At 39.4% G+C, this 16472-nt stretch overlaps 1 protein-coding gene across 3 annotated transcripts in view; it reads right to left on the bottom strand.

The window, feature by feature from the left end:
• The window catches only part of VCAN (versican), a 133511-nt gene that overhangs the window by 104364 nt on the left and 12675 nt on the right, over positions 1–16472 (bottom strand). For all 3 annotated transcript variants that reach the window (XM_038402873.2, XM_038402869.2, XM_038402872.2), the window contains exons 2-3: positions 15397–15472; positions 7357–7734 (exon numbers count right to left, since the gene is read on the bottom strand). In XM_038402873.2, the coding sequence (XP_038258801.1) occupies positions 7357–7734; positions 15397–15466 (448 nt within the window). In that variant the 5' untranslated portion in view covers positions 15467–15472. The remainder of the gene's footprint in view (positions 1–7356; positions 7735–15396; positions 15473–16472) is intronic.

Raw genomic sequence — 16472 nt, 5'->3', positions numbered from 1 at the left:
AGTATTTAAGAGTTAATATTGGTGCCAATTTAAAGTAGCTGTCTCAATGTTCAGAGGAAGCCTTTGGTCATTTGTAAGACTTGGACAGGAACTTAAGAGAATGCTTTGTTCTTTTCACTCTGATCCAGAAGGTAAACTTCACCTATCTTAGAGTATAAGACTCTTGCTTTTCAAGTGAGGAGCCAATGGACATAAAGGAGCCTACAAGATGAATAGAGAGGAGAATATCAGTATGTATAAGCCTGTGTAATGGCAATAACAATTAGAAGACCCCCTGGGGCTAAGGAGATTAAATCACAGGACTTCCATTGTTTCAGTTGGACAGGGAGAAAGAAGGCAAAATCCACTGTCCAAGATTTAGCACTTTTAAAAATTTGTAAAGGATTTTCCCAAGTCTATTTGTTTTAAGAAAGAAAAGGGGACAACAAAGTTGTCCTAGGAGCAAATAAAGCAACTGGAAAACAGACTAGAACAGTGCAGTGTTGTCACTGAACATCTGGCAAACACAATAAGTATAATTACAGGAAGATGCAGCAGTGTCTGTAGGCGAGAGCACTTAAGGAAAGTATTTTGCTGTATCCAAAATTTAAAATAACTTATTTTTGGGTGAGCATAAGAGTGACTTTTAATCAATTACCTGTTTCTTATATTTATGGAGAAAAATGTAAGGAAGGATTTAATTCTTAAGGGAGTAATTAATTAGAAGAAAACAGATCTGTTGTTTCACACCCCTGGGTTGCAACAATATTTGCCAGTGTATTATGTTGCAAAATCCCTTGGTGTTACTAGGAAGGGCTCCAATAATACAGCTGTCACATTACTGTAGCCTACAAATCAAAGCAGACTTTCAGTGGTGGGCTCATGTCTTTGGAACCTGTGCCCTCCAATAGTCTGTCACAGCTGCATTTGGCAAGCTTCAAAGAACATTAAAGGATTTCATTGGTTGAATGTTTGATTTAACTTTTTAATAATAGGAACTGATGGGAGTGGGGGGGGAGGAGTTGTTAAAAAACAGGGACAGTTATTTTGTTGTCTTGTATCAATGTTAGGTGCCCAAACTATAGAGCACGGGGGGAAAGATTTTCCCAAAGCTAGCATTGTGGGGAAGCAAACAAAGAGCTCATCTGTCTGGTAAGCACAGTCCTGATTAAGAGGCAGTGTGCAGACATACCTCTAGATGTGTCTCATTTTTGTCCCAAGGTTAACTATGAGCCACACAAATTTGGTGTTGAAAATCATATATATCAGAAATTAAGAATCACACAATAGAGGTTATAGAAAGAGTCGATTATATGATTGGAGGGAATATCACAGCAGTTTAAGTTTCTCAAATGAATATTTCATTTGTGTCCTTCATTTTAGGTTTTGGTCACAAACTGCATCCTACACATGGGTCTTCACAGCTTGAGTGGGCTAGATACAGAGTTGCATGGCCCAAGCAGGAATACGTTTGGCACTGATTACCAGTATGCAAGGGCAGTGGATCAACAGCTACTCTCCTGTGCACCCAACCTCTTCCTCCTTCTTCAATGCCCCCATTGGGATGGCTAGGATCTGTCTGCACAGGGACTAGGGTGACCAGACAGCAAGTCTGAAAAATCAGGACAGGGGGTGAGGGGTAATAGGAGCCTATATAAGAAAAAATACCCAAAAATCAGGACTGTCCCTATAAAATCAGGACATCTGGTCACCCTAGTAGGGACTATGCAGAGGGCACTATGGGATCTTTTTGCATCCTCTCCGCTTTGCTCACACACACAGGAATGTGGACTTGTATTCTTATGGTAAGATCTTTGGCTATTCTACCAAAGGCTTTGGCATGCTGAAGCAGTTTCAGTCAACTGGAAAGCTACACAGCACCCAGGGACTGTTCTTAAGTAGGGGAATACTCAGGGAGTGTAAAGCCCCTCCCATATGACTAGGAGGGTCTGGTAGGGTGCAGCCAGGATGCACAGTGCTCCAGATTTTGGTTTGGGTAACTTAAAGCAATCTTCGGGCTGTACTCCAGAAGCCATTTTGCCAGTCTCAAATCAGAAGCACAGAACCATGGCTCAAAGCCATCCTTCCCTCTCCTCTTCTGAGCTGCACTAAGCACAAACCTTTAGTCTTTTCAACCAGCTAATTACTTCCCTCCTTTCAGAATAGTTCCCCCTTGTTCCTTTTTACTCCTGGCAGGCATACTGGGGACAGAATCAGAGACCCACTTTGAAAGTTCAACCTGGAGACTGTGAGCAGCAGTGGAGAGATGGAGAAGCCTGTTCAGTTAAAAAGAAAGCCTAGGAGGTTAACTTCCAGAAATGATCGGGATACAAGATAAGCAGTTTTAAAAGATTAACTAAAACAGTCTTTCTACAAATGCTGGATTTAAGGGCTAATCAATGAGAGCTCAGATTTCGGAGAGAACAAATTAATTAGATTGCCAACATAAAATCTCCAAGGGCTGAAAGCACAATAAAGTGGCATTATTCCCACATTAGGAGCAACTCCCATTTATTATCATCATAATGCCTGCACCAAAGGAGGGTTTGCATAAAAATGAAAAAGATTCAGTTGCAATCTCTCGCTCCTTTCCTCTTTATATTTACTCTACCTCTTTAACAGCTGCTTCTCCCCACTATCTAGGTCAGGATTTTAAACATTTTTTTCCATACTTGCTTTCATAACCGGGCGGGTTATGAAAAAAACAGCTGAACTTTCTTTGTAGAGATTTTTCATTTTCTTTTCCATTATATTTGGCCCTACTGTTATATTTTAATGCCTAATACCATGGTAGGATACAAGAGGGGCCATTTAATAACATGTCCTATCATATTCTGAGAAGCATAATAATAAATACTTTGCCCTTTCATAGCATTTTTATGCACAGATCTCAAAAAGATGGATTATTATCCACATTTTTTACAAATGGTAAATTGAGTCACCCTCTGGGACCCTCCCCAACTTATGGGGTCTCAGAGCTTGGAGTTCAGTTCAAGCCTGAACATCTACATTGCAATTTTATAGCCCCACAGCCCAAGCCAGGTGACCCAGGCCAGCCACAGGTCTTTTATTGCAGTGTAGACATACTCACAGAGGCCTGATTTTCTGAACTTCAGAAACCCAAGGTCACACAAAGTTGCTTATGACTGGGCAAATGAGTATGTAGGTATAAAGACAGCCAGTTAAACTGGCCATTTGCATACAAACATATTTGCATGTGTATTTGCAGCAAATGCACATACAAATTAGACATGCGATTACATCATATATATATATATATATATATATATATATATATATATATATATATATTTCAGGCAGCCTTAGGCTTCTGAAGTTTTGAAAACATCAAGCCCTAAATGTTTTATAGTTTACTTTCAATGACTAGTAGTGGGAGTCCAGGTCTGTATAAACTGTGTTAGGGTAAATGGATAATCCGCAGAGACCTCTCCCTCCTTCCTTTGAAACTACTGCTTTCACTCACAGCATAGTACACCACTTATAACACATGCTCATTTGATGCAGGCGGGATTCAATGGACTTAATATACCTATTAAATCTAGGGGAAGGGCTGAAAAAGGCTATTCAAAAATATATGTTTATTTTTTATATGCGTCCACTCAGGAAGCACTAGTCAGTTTCTGTATGTTTTATTTTGTATGGGTCCTCCAAGTCAAAACCCAACAAGGCAGCTGTCTGAGGTTATTTAAGTACCTTTGCTGGTACTGGAACATAAATTCTAAGATCAAAAGGGACCATTATATGTCCTTTAAACATCTGCCATAGAACTTCCCCCAAATAATTGCATATCTTTAAAAAAAATCCAATCTTGATTTAAAAATTGTGAGTGATGGAGAATCTATCTTGACCCTTGGTAAATTGTTCCCATGATTAATTACTCTTGCTGTTAAAAATGTACACCTTGTTTCCAGCTTGAATTTGTCTAGCTCCAACTTGCAACTATTCAATGATGATTCCTGATTTACAGTTACATTTTGAGACCTATCAGTTAGCCGTTTTTAAATCCATTTAATGTGTGCATATTATTTTTATATCGTTCTAGTTTTTAATCAAAATGTTTTTAAGATGCGTCTATTTTGAACATTCATTCAAACAAATAGGACATCAGGAATTGTTTGCAACAGTTGGCCAGATCCTTAACTGGTACAATTTCATGTAGTTCAATTAACTTCAGCAGAGCTACACTGCTTCACAGTAAATCTACAAAGCTAGGATCTGACCCGGTATGGTCAGCCACTTCTAACAAGTGTATCAAATTTTATTGGATGTATCTAATACATCACTGAACACACTTAATAATGTTGGCATTTAAATAGTAGCAATATATCATAATGATTAACAATAGCAATTTTGATCATTTATAAACATCTTTCTTCCAAAAGAATCCCAGATTTACAAACTACATATTCTTTTATCCATCATTCTAAGGGGTTTAGAGCTATCCTGAATGAAATGAAGGAATTCCACCGTCTGAATCACCAGTAACATTTCTTCCAACTAATGGAGAATTTTGCAAAAATTTCCCACCATCACTAATATGGGTTCAGCTTCACTGGCATTAGCAATTTTAAATAATCCTAGTATAGAAAAGGCTCTAAAGGTCTCTCATCCAAGAACTGTTCTCAGCTCCACTTAGTTTATAAGATCTGACAAAAACACAGAGCAAAGTGGTCTAATGTTTATAGGCTTTGTAGTTAACATCCTTTAAGATGAAAAGGAGAAGGTGGCTCAGATGCTATACTACTGAAGAGCATATAAAATGCCACAGGCAGACAACCATTTAAACATGTAAAGCTCATCTTCACAACTAGAAGGACGTACGTTTTTTTTTTAAAATAAAAACACAGGTAACAGCAAATATAGAAAAAATAATCGAAACATTCAAAGGGCCAAACTTTCAGCTCAGCCACAACAGCTGTACAGTCAAAAAGGCAAATGCACTGCTCACACCTACAACAAAGAGCATCTGTCTGTGCAAACTGGAGAATGAACAATATGATTTTCCTCTTTTGTACCTGAGCAGGTTTTTCAAAATTTAGACATTTCAATGAAATTTCAAAATATAGAAAAAAATAAGGGAAGTGGGAATTTTGAAACAAATATTTGTGATCCTCCCCTCCCATTCCCCCCTCCCAGATCTGATTTGTGCATTGTTATAAACTAGCTGGCCCTTCAAGGCTCGCCATACTCAGCCTTGCCTGGGACTTGTAACTAGTATAACACCAGCAGACCTAGTCATCAGCGGGCAGATTGAACCGGGGACCTCTGGAGACTAGTGCATGAGCCAACTGGCCATTAGCAGACTTATTTTCTCTCTCTCTCTTTAAGTTGTCTCGGTGCCACTAGATGGGACAGAACACCACACGCAGGAGGTGTGTGGGTTACATACTTCCCCTAGCTGAGGAAGCGCAACGGGAGCTTCAGAGTCTTCCCAGTTGAAATCCTGGATGAGCCCCCACTTGTAACACTGACAGACCCTAGTTGGTGACGGGCAGAATCGAAACGGGGACCTCTGGAGCTTAGTGCATGAGCCTCTACTGCATGAGTTAAAAGCCAACTGGCTGTTAGCTAAGGCTATAGAGCAGACTAAATTTCTCTGTCTCTTTAAGTGGTCTCGGTGCTACTAGACAGGACAGAACACCACACCCAGGAGGTGTGTGGGTTACACTAGCACCAGCTGGTGGTGATATGGCAACTTAGTGATAATTACTGAATCCAGCTGTGAAAGGGTTAGGAAAAGACTATACAGAGTGGAGAATGCAGTTAGGAAGGGATAGAAAGACCACAGAGAAAGCAGGACTCTCCTGCAGGTTGGAGAATCCTGCAGGTTGGAGCAGGCTCTGGCTCCAGCAGGTGGTAGCCCTGAGACAGAGCTTAAATAGGTAAAAAAGAAAAGGACTACTTGTGGCACCTTAGAGACTAACACGGCTGCTACTCTGAAACCTTAAATAGGTAGGAAGTCAGGTGGAAAGACCCATAGGGAGAAGCATAGGTTCAAGTGGGGAAAGCCCTGAGCTAGAGCCTACAAGGAGTAAGGAGATCCCTCATGGAAGCTGCCAGAGTCCCTGGGAAAGGGAGGCAGGGAAAGAAAGCCTGTTAAGACAAGGAGCAACAAAGGACCAACTCTGGAAAGAAGAGGGGAAGCCCTGAGGGAGGGCCAGTGAGAATACTTCAGTGGAGCCTGAGAGGAGTAGAGGGCTTATTAGTCTGGCAGAGAAGGGAGAAGCCAGAGGCCTGCAAACCAAAGAGATGCTGTGTTAAGCACAGGCTGTGGGGAAGCAGCACAAGTGGATTTAAGAGGCAGGAAGCAGTCCTGGGAAACAGCAGTGTGTCTAAAGAAGCACACCTAGCTGCTTAATACAGGATCCCTGGGCTGGAACCCAGAGTAGAGGGTGGGCTCGGAAGGAACATGCAAGCTCAACTACAGGAGCAAATTAGGCTCCTGTGTGGGAGGGGCAGTAAGAACACTTTAATGGAGCTTGAGAGAGGTGGAAGAACTATTATCTGGACATTTATTTGGATTTTAGGTGACTTGGCCAGAGGGCTGAGCCATGGAAGACCTGGTGAGAGGCAAATGGCCAGTAGGAGGCACTAGATCAGGATCACAGCCTGAGATAAGGGATGTGGGTGGCGAGTATGGTACCTTACATGTACATAATTTGGGAGTTCCACCACAGCTTTTATCTCCCCATTATTGTGGTGAAGGAAGTACTTTGTGCCTGACATGACAATCACGGCACATTTTACTGGGAGAAAGTGTCTTCCAACTAAGATTGCATCATGTTTTCAGTATTAGGCAGTGATATAGTGTGTCCTACCATAGTTACAGTGGGTCAAATAAATAGTTCTTTATTATTATTATTTATTCCTCACTGAACCAACAACATGCCCAGTGCTATACAAACATTTAAAAAGACACTACTCCTACCCAACAAGCTTACAAAACTAGTAAAAGCAAAACAGTTCACACACACATTACTGTACATCACAGTCCTGGAGAAAGGTGGTATAGGAATCTTGTAGAGATCATCATTGAAATGTGATGAAGTAGCAGTATGTCTTGAAGAGGGATTTAAAATTGGTGAGGCAGATCTCTTACTGAATAAAGGAAGGAGATTGTTCCAAGTGTAAAGAGAAGTATCAAAAAAGCATGAAGAGGAAGTAGAAGGATACAACATTGGAGAGAGTCTTGGGAGAAAGAAGGGGAGCAGGAAGAAATGATAGCAGACAACCAGGAGCATATTTATCAAGGATGCTGAAGCACCTCTAAATGCTTTGGCTTTCCGGTAATTGTTTGTCCTTTCCATTTTAACTATATATATGGGATCAATACAAATGTATTAAACGAATCCTTACCATCAACAGCCAATGAGATGACATCTTGGGTGTCTTCAATTCCATACATGACATCACAGCGGTACACACCCGCATCGCTTGCACGTAGTTTAACCATAGTCAGCGAAGCATCGCCAATATCCTCTGGGTGGGTTGGAACAGACACTTTGCCTTTGTAACCTTGCCCTATTTTGATGTTCCCATTTTGGGCCACCAGAACAGTGGTTTCTTTCACATCTTTTCCGGTTTTATCCTGTTCAACCTTTGACCATTTGATTCGAAGAAATTCACTTGTATTGTTGTAGCTGGGGGGTAAAGTAGGCAAGGTTGAAAAGAAGCAAGGTAGGGTTGCTCTTCCAGAAAGGGAACCCTTTACAGAGGGGCTTTTTTCCACTTTAACTAAAAGAAGAAGGGGAAAAATCACGTTAGTGGGCCAACAAAATAAGAACCAGTACAATTTCATTGCAATTTAAGGATTAAAGCTCATATGGGGGCTGATTCTCATGTCCTTTATGTTGGTGTAAATCAGGACTACCTTCATTTGAGTCAATGGAAGAAACTCAGAGGCAGTGTGGTCCACTGGACTAAGATTTGGGAGAGTTCTATTCTTGCCTCTACCTCAGCCTACTTGGGTAACCTTGGGCAAATCACTTTACCTCTCTGAGCCACAGTTTCCTCCTATAAAAAATGGGATTAATGTTACTATCCTCCTTTGTAAAGTGCTTTGAGATCTACAGATGGAAAAGGTAGATATGGTTGTTATGCAGAAGTAAAACCAGTATGAGAGGAGAATATGACCTATGGCCTTAAGTGCATTACAACTCTGAGAACCCACCCATCATTCTGTCAAAGGTTAACTCATTTTGATCTGTTAAACAATAGTCTTTCCAGTGAGATTCTCCTATTAGTTCTTTTTTAATTGTTTGCCTCTTTTCCAATTTCAGGCCTTATCATGTTCCTGAAACCGAATATGTTCAAGTAAAGGAGGCAATGAAGCACATGGAGGTCCCTCTTGGCTCAAACTTGTGATTATAGGACTTTTATCATAGTTTTATGACATCTCCAGCTGCAAATACTTTACAGGGAAATGCATCCACAAGACAATATCCTTAGGGGAAAGTTGGCTACTGTTCACCCAGCTTGCCTACAGCATGTGTCTGGAGAAAGGATTTCTGTTTGCTACCATTACACACCAGCTCTTAATCCTCATTAAGTTATTAGGTATGGTTCAATAACATCATATATGTATATTTGTCTCTTTCCTTTTCCACTGGCCAGCTCTATAACTCTTTCTATGAAAGGCTGAAGATAATGAATAATGAATAATTAATTCATTTTAAATGAACTAGGGTTCATAGTTTAGAAAGATAATATCTGCAAACTAATATTGACCACCAAGAGTGTGAGGGAAGAAACAAGTGCTGCCAACACATGGAAACTATTTAGTTGTTCATTATTAGTTGTCAAAAATGACTTCTATGCTCATACTGTAGAAGATTCTAAAGAAAGAAAGATAACACCTGGCTATTTCAAAAACTACTATGTTGTAAGCATTTGACTGTTGGTTAAATTATTTTTTTCAAAGAGGTATAGATAGCTATATACAACATATACTTTAAATGGTCAAATCTCTCTTTATTTAGGCGTTGATATTATACTCATCACCTTGGTATCTGAGTGTCTCAATATTACAGAAAGATACTGAGATTTAAACAAGTCACAAACTACAATTAAGGTCTAGAGACCATAGTTCTAGCAAGAGTGTATTTGTAAAAACAGTGAAAGACCAAGACATTTCAGATACAATAGCCAAAAAGAGTAAGGAATTGTTAGGATTATAGGTTGTTGGGTAAAAATCACCAAGGTCGACGTTCAAATGCACTTACTCATGTTGAGTATTGCCTTATTGCACAAATATTCCCATTGAAATCAATAGAGCTACCTAGTGAGTGAGGGACTACTCAACCTGAGCAAGGGTGTCAGAATCTGGTCCATCATGGCATCAATGGATAATAAACTAAGAGAGCATGATTCTAATCTGAAGTTTACATTAGGATAAATGTCATTGGGTCTGATTCTCCACTCCATTACACCAGCTTTGTGCTAACGTAACTGCAATGAATTACATGGCACTGAAATTGGTGTGAGAGACTGCAAAATCAGAACTCTCAATTTCAGTGGAGTTACAATAGAAGTGAAGTTAAGTTTATACAGGTGTGAGATCAGAATCACTCTCAAAATATTTCATATTTCTTATGATGTCTGGTTGCTTTATAAAAAAAGATGCATCTTCATTAAAGAGAATATTTAAAAGAATAAATACCTAGTTCTATTTATTCTGCCTGTCAGAATTTTAATAATCTTCAGAGACAGTTGGTGGTGGCTGCAGTGATCTGCAATATCCGCACTGATCCCCGAGGAAATTTTCTCCTTAAAATTGATATTTACATGTTGAGTTGACTGAAAGCTCTTGGCAGCAACCATATCATTATGATATACAGTTTATATTTGTTCTAATCTAGGGCAACATTTTGGAACGAAAGGAGACCATGTGGCCATAAATGCATCCATCTACTTTACAAAGTAAGTATCCCAAAGCACTTTTATAATAAGAGTACACTCTGTTCTGACTTGCAGGCTAATCAGCCTAAGTCTGCTATTAGGTAAAATAGGTTGTTGTTTTTTTTTAAAAAAAAGTTACTTTCCCCATTTGGGAAAAAAATGTTTGGCAATTAAACAGGGGTTAAGTGATGCTCCTGCACTGTTGCAAAAACTTTATTTCCTGTGGCAGCCCAGGCTAGCTATTCAAGCATGATTTATTGTCCACTGCTGAAGGCAGCCTTTTCTTCTTTTCTTAACCCTTACGCCCCTCCTGCAACTTCAGCATTTTCCCTCTGACTGAAAGCATAGAACGCTATCTCTTCCACGCTATCTCTTCCACAGATACTCGGAATGCCACTTTGCAGACCATTCCTTAATAAGCACAGGGCCCTCAAAACAAATGGTCACCAGGGACAGCAAAGGACAGGAAGAGGTTCAGTAACTGCCTGTTGTTTGTCTGAAGCGGAGAGGGGAAAATATTTGCCTGTTTGCCTAGGTCAACAGCTCTCCTAGAGCTGACAATAGAAGGTGCTATTAAACCTGGACACCCATTTTTCCAGCCCCTGCTGCCAACTCCATAGCCAGGTGAGACATAAAAGCACTAATGTCCTCTTGTGTGTATTAAAAAGAAGCATGGTTTTGAAATCACCAGCCAGGACAGTGATTAATACAAGCATTTTTCTATTGCTAAGTGGTATATAAAAAACTTCTCAATACAATTGGTTAATGGAGGAAACACATGAACGCACAGAGAGACTTAAGTCCAAATCACCACAAAGAGCCATACCTTGGAGTCCTTGCTCAAGCAAAATTCCCAGTTAAATCAATGGGAACTTTATCTGAGTTAGGACGGTGGGATCAAGCCCAAAGAATCACAGTGTAGTCAAGTTGGGGGCCTCACTAAGTAATCGGCCATAACTGTCTAGCCCTAGAATGGGTGAATGGGGAAGGAAGGCATAAGAAATCTTCCCACCCACTGTGACCGCCTGCAAAGAAATGTCAACCTCAGTCCCTGTATTTTGAAGACTGCACACACTGCTCCTTCCTACTTCCCTAAGGGTGCAAATCACTTCAAAGAGAGATGGAAAGAGGCTGAGCAACGGTTTCATCCCTTCCACATGGAGCTGATCAACTGCTCGGGCGGAGCAGGTGCACGTTCCAAAGGGATGGAGCATTTATCATGGAGCTGGGGAAAAGATCATGCCTTAGGATTATATCAGAGTGCTCCCCTGCTGTGGTGCCCATTGTGAGCCAGTGTCTTACAATGCAACATGGCCCCATGTTGCAGCCAATCCTGATCCTAATAAATGACAGATGAAGGTCTGTTTATTTTTCCTCCCACAAATTATCTGGGGGGTTCTTCCTTCATTTATTTATCCACACTGATGTACTGGATCATGTTAAGAGCCAAGCCTTGTGGATTTAGCTGTGAGTTTCCCTACATTTTGGTGGGTTTCTTGGAGCCCTCTAATTACATAAGGACAGGGGTTTTAGTGTAAGTATTTAAAAGTTGCAGAATAGTTTCATCTTGAACCTGCTATAATGTTCTACCAGTCAGTTAGTGTATCCTGCTGCCAGGCAGTTATAAAGATTGTGGGGCTGCATAATTAATTAAAGGGAGGTAGTTAAAAATAGGGAGCTCAGTGAGGCTATAAATTCCATACTGCTGCCTCCTGGAGCTCCCTGATAGAATTTCCCCTTTGTGAGCTTCTACCTTGAATAAAGCTGTTTTCCTTTTGATTTTAACCAGAATTCCAGCTAGCTGTTGTTTTGGACCTTGCTTCAGGTCCTCCCAGTTCACAGTTTGGGTTGTAAAAGTCAGCTCATCTTATCAGTGAAGTAGGGCTTGCTCTCTTTCTTTTGAAGTTGGACACAAAATAAAATATTTGTTCCCTGCCTGAAAACAAAGACTCCTTCCCCAGAATGTCTTGTACAATCCTTACTTTTGCAAAAGTTGCAAATCCCTGAAAAGTGAAGTAAGCAGAAAAAGGGCTATTTTAGGGTAAAAACAACACCACGACCCATTGGTCTGTATGGGGCAAAGTGGTCTGGATCCAATCAGAAGGAATGTCCTTCAGGAGGAGAAGGTGCTGAGAAGAATGGTCTTGCTGTGTAATTAAGTTTAAGAGAACAGAAACATTGACAGTGAGTAATCAGACAAAAATGTATTCTCATGGAATCAAAGATCCTATTTATGTTAAGCCAAGTTTACAGGGGAAGAACAATTAAAACCCTCTGTTGAGAGTTCATCAATAGTCTGACTACGCATACACTCTATAGTCCAGTCTAGTAACAGCCATAACAAATACCTATGATCTCATGTACTCTATTAAATCTGATTTCTTTATATACTGAGCCTAAGCAAACTCTGTTCATTAACTCTAAATCTTTTAAGAAGGAAATTTAATACTTAAGAATATAAGTGTTAGGTTGTTAAATTAAATTTTTTAAAAAAATCAGGACTACCTGCAAGAACATGTATGGAGCTTTGAAAATGGAGGTAATAAATTGAATCCCAACAAAAACTTCACTGTGTTCCTACCAGATGGTTTGTGGTCTGAGCTACTACAGTAAAGAGAGGGAGGATGTAAACCAGGCATAGAGTACTGAAGGATCAGTTACTTCTCATACTCTGTCAGTAAATCATAGAAAACCAGATAAATGTATATTCCATCTGCAGACCTGAATATTATAGCACACCCATATGTACAAACATATAATATACAGGCACAAACAGATGTTTATTATGTATTAGTCACAGACTCAAGTGTCAGACGGCTACTGAGGGGATTTTCTACTCTTTTCAGGTTTATAGGGTCTTCTTGAAATCACTCATTCGTGACATGACAAATGAATGTTTAAATCAGGGAGGTAAATTCCCACATTTATCACAGTCAGTAGTCCAGTTTGTAACCTAACATACTACACCATCAGCTAGTTCAAAAGTGAGTGAATGTCATGCTAGCAACCAATGTAAACTTTGTCCATTAACTTCTGTCATTAATCCTTTATGTGCACTAGAGCAAACAGCACAGGTCCTGTGATGGGGCATTCCTTTGACCCCACAGGCTTATGTGGTACTTCCTGCTGTTCCGCTCCCAAAAATATCTTATGGGAATTTAAAGGATCTTAAAGAAACCACACAAGAGCCTCTACAATTTACCTTTAAAACAAAAATGCTTTTTTTCTACATAAAAATTATGAGCTTGCATTGCCTGTGTGCTAGGTATATATGGATAGGGCCAAGCACGAGGATGAGAGAGATGATAAAATGAAAGAAAGGCTAAAACAATAATTAATGGTGAATATATAAAATATTGCATATCTGTAATCTGCTGTGTTACAAATAAGGTTGGAGTTTAGTCATGTCTATCATGGGAATCTTGGATTTAAGGACTTATATGTTAAAAAAAATCCTTATAAATATCCAAACCAAGACCTTTGGTGACTTTGGCATGGCAGGGGGCTTGGTTGGGGGGAAGACATGATGACAAGCAGTTGACTAAACCACACAGAGCCTAGGCTGCTGCAAACGTTTAACCTTGAGCTGAGTGACAGATTATTAGAAAACAAAAACACAGGACCACACCAGTGGATGATCAATGACAGTTTTTACTCCAAGAGAGATAATGATTCTTCCCCAGGTATACAGAGGGAATTAAATCGTGAAGAGTCCAGATTGGGTCTGCAAAGTTTGGGTTCCAGTGAAGTAACTCCAGCTTTCTAAAATGGCTTTGCACACATGAGCTCTATTCCTGACATTTGTTCTAGAATGGAAAATAATGGCGACTTGAGCTATAAACCAATCTGTTGACACTAGATCTTTTGGAAAGTATTTTCCCATTTCTTTTGCCCTCTTCACAATGGCCATTCTGTGAGGTTTTCTTCAAATTGCTATGATAAAACTACAGCTCTAAATGAATAAGATACACAGCATTCATACTGTCTTCCTAGGGGTGGGAGACTTTCCATCTGCTCCCACCAAGCCACACACAGATGATCACCAGCCAGAATCTGGCCCAATATTATTGTTATCTGCTTAACTGGATGTTCATTAGTGGGTTTCTCATGTACTGTAAATCCCATACTGGAGAATCTCTGAGCCAAATTAAGAAGTGTTAAAAGGTGGTGTAAATTATATATCAGTAGCTTGGTGTGCATGTGATTGTGAGTAGAATTACACAGTATGGGGCAGGAGGGCACAAAGGTATCAGGAACAGAAACTAATAGGAATGTATAATGAGGCTCAGAGCTGCTTTGTCTTCTACATTCTTCCTCCTGCTAGTTGCTTTTCCTGCTAAAACCTTACCCTTTTTGCCTCTCATCATGTGAATTACACCCCTTTACAGAATATAAATTACCTCCATTCGTGACACTTTTGAAGTTAGCTTGTTATGCTTAATAGTTCTTAGTTTCACTATAACTTATGCTAGATATTTCTATCTTAATGGAACAATACAACTCACTGGATAAGACTTCTAAATTCACCACTGGATTCTTTAGCATGTAAACTCACTTTGCAAATCTAAAAACCCCTTCCCATAATGATTTCCCTTGCCTAATATCCCTCATATAAACAGTGCACTAAATACAACAAGACCCAGATCTCTCCCTAGTATGCAGTACTATCAGTTACATTGCTAAGTAAAACTTGAAAAGAAGGTTGCCATTTATAACCAAAGAAGTCCCAGCTCTCTAGGGAAAAAAAACTTACAAATTTAGTTGTCTGCTCCTGACCCTCTCACAAAGTCTTTAAGTCTGTTGTCCCTGAGGACAACTCTGATCTCTCTGGCCTGCTGTGTGTTTAATGAAGGATAGAAAAAAATAAGGGAGGTTTTAAGTAAAATATAATGGTGCTTCCATCCTGCTCTTAGGAAAAATATATTTTACTTTTTATAATGGGTGGCATTTCATTTAGGCACCACAGCCATTCACTTTTCTCTAGAAAAATCTTTGAACAGTTTTGAAAGAGCCACTGGACAAGCTGGAGAAAAGAATTAGTAATTTTATATACAAGTGTTTGCCAAGAGAATAAAATCAGCTCAGAAGGCCCCTAAAAATAGATGAGTTTACCCTTTGCTGCCTTAATAAAATGTACTGTGTTCTTGTTCCGGAGAATCATAACTTTATTATTAGAAATGTTGAGGGGGGAAAAAAACCATTTTGCTCTGTCTGGTAATCTATATTATATAATCCTATGGCACTTTGCATCTTTTTTTTTCCCATTCCTGTAGCATCTAGAGTTTTCAAGGGAGAGTTTGAAATCCAAATACACAAGACAAACAAAGCATAGGAAGGGCACACAAAGGGGAGGACTCACACGAGGTCATTCAGCAAGCAGAGACAGAAAAAGAACCAGGTCTCCTGAGTCCCACAATATCAACCTCCCCTCTAGATCATGCTGCCTCTAACAGTTACTAAGGGACAGATCCAGTAAATGTTTCCACATCATACACTTACCTTTATGCAGTGCATATGTTACAACTAAGGTAGAGCACATCCATAAGACACTTTTTATATTTAATAACATCTTGACCTACAAATAAAGAAAAAATGAGTAAGTCAAAAGTATTCTAGTGTATACTTATAAGTGGTGTAGGTCAATACATCAATACCTGACCTTAATATTAAAGATGATGATATAATGTAACAAGCTATTTGTCAGGGGGAATGGATTAATATTAAAATTATTTCACATGTAAATCACTGGTTTGAATCTAATCCAGTACAGTAGTGACAGAAAGTCATTACCATCTGGTGGTTGATACATGGTCTTGGTGAAATGAGAACTAGTCCAAATCCAATTTTTAGTTGGTGTATATAGCATACAAAAACACCATCATTTAGAAACTTACAAACTGCCATACTGACCAAGGGTCCATTTCATTTCACAAAAGTTACCATCACAAATTGTTCATGAGTTCTGAAGGTGACTGAATGACAGCATCACAGTTCTTTCCAACATTTTGCTGAACACAGATTCTCTTAGGACTTGCCGCTTGCAACATTTATTCCTTGGTGAAATGTCATTGTAATGACAACGTGACCCCATTATTACAGAAACATGGTGGATTTTAGGTTTCTGTTTCCAAAGTGTGATTTGGATAATTCAGTGCCTTTGTGTATACTTCCTCCCCCTTTCTAAGCTATGAGCCCTATAAAAAACTGAAAGTGCTCTAAAAAACACAGTGTTTCCATAACAACACATTGCCATTTCATGCCAGTTCCTACTTAAATGTGTTGCCTGTATAAATAACATGAAAATCTGAGGTAAGTACACAAGTGAAATTAGAACGATTCCCACTAAATGATAGCCACTATCTCTTTATAAATATCTAGCAATCATGAGAAGTAGCTTTCAGTAACAGTAAAGGCTTGTGGGGCACTGTTGTTAAGAGGCTATTAGTTTGAGTTCATAGGAATTTCCTGATTTTCTTCTCAAAATATGCCACTCGTGATCTCTAATTAGAGCAGTAGCCAAAAGTGAGAACTATTTTATGTCCTAAATAGAATATAATTTAACGTCCTTTAGGGAA

This window comes from Dermochelys coriacea, chromosome 5, assembly GCF_009764565.3.
Source record: "Dermochelys coriacea isolate rDerCor1 chromosome 5, rDerCor1.pri.v4, whole genome shotgun sequence".
NCBI lineage: Eukaryota > Metazoa > Chordata > Testudines > Dermochelyidae > Dermochelys > Dermochelys coriacea.
Note: the sequence above shows the minus strand (reverse complement) of the source record. Positions and strands in the feature narration are given on the sequence as shown.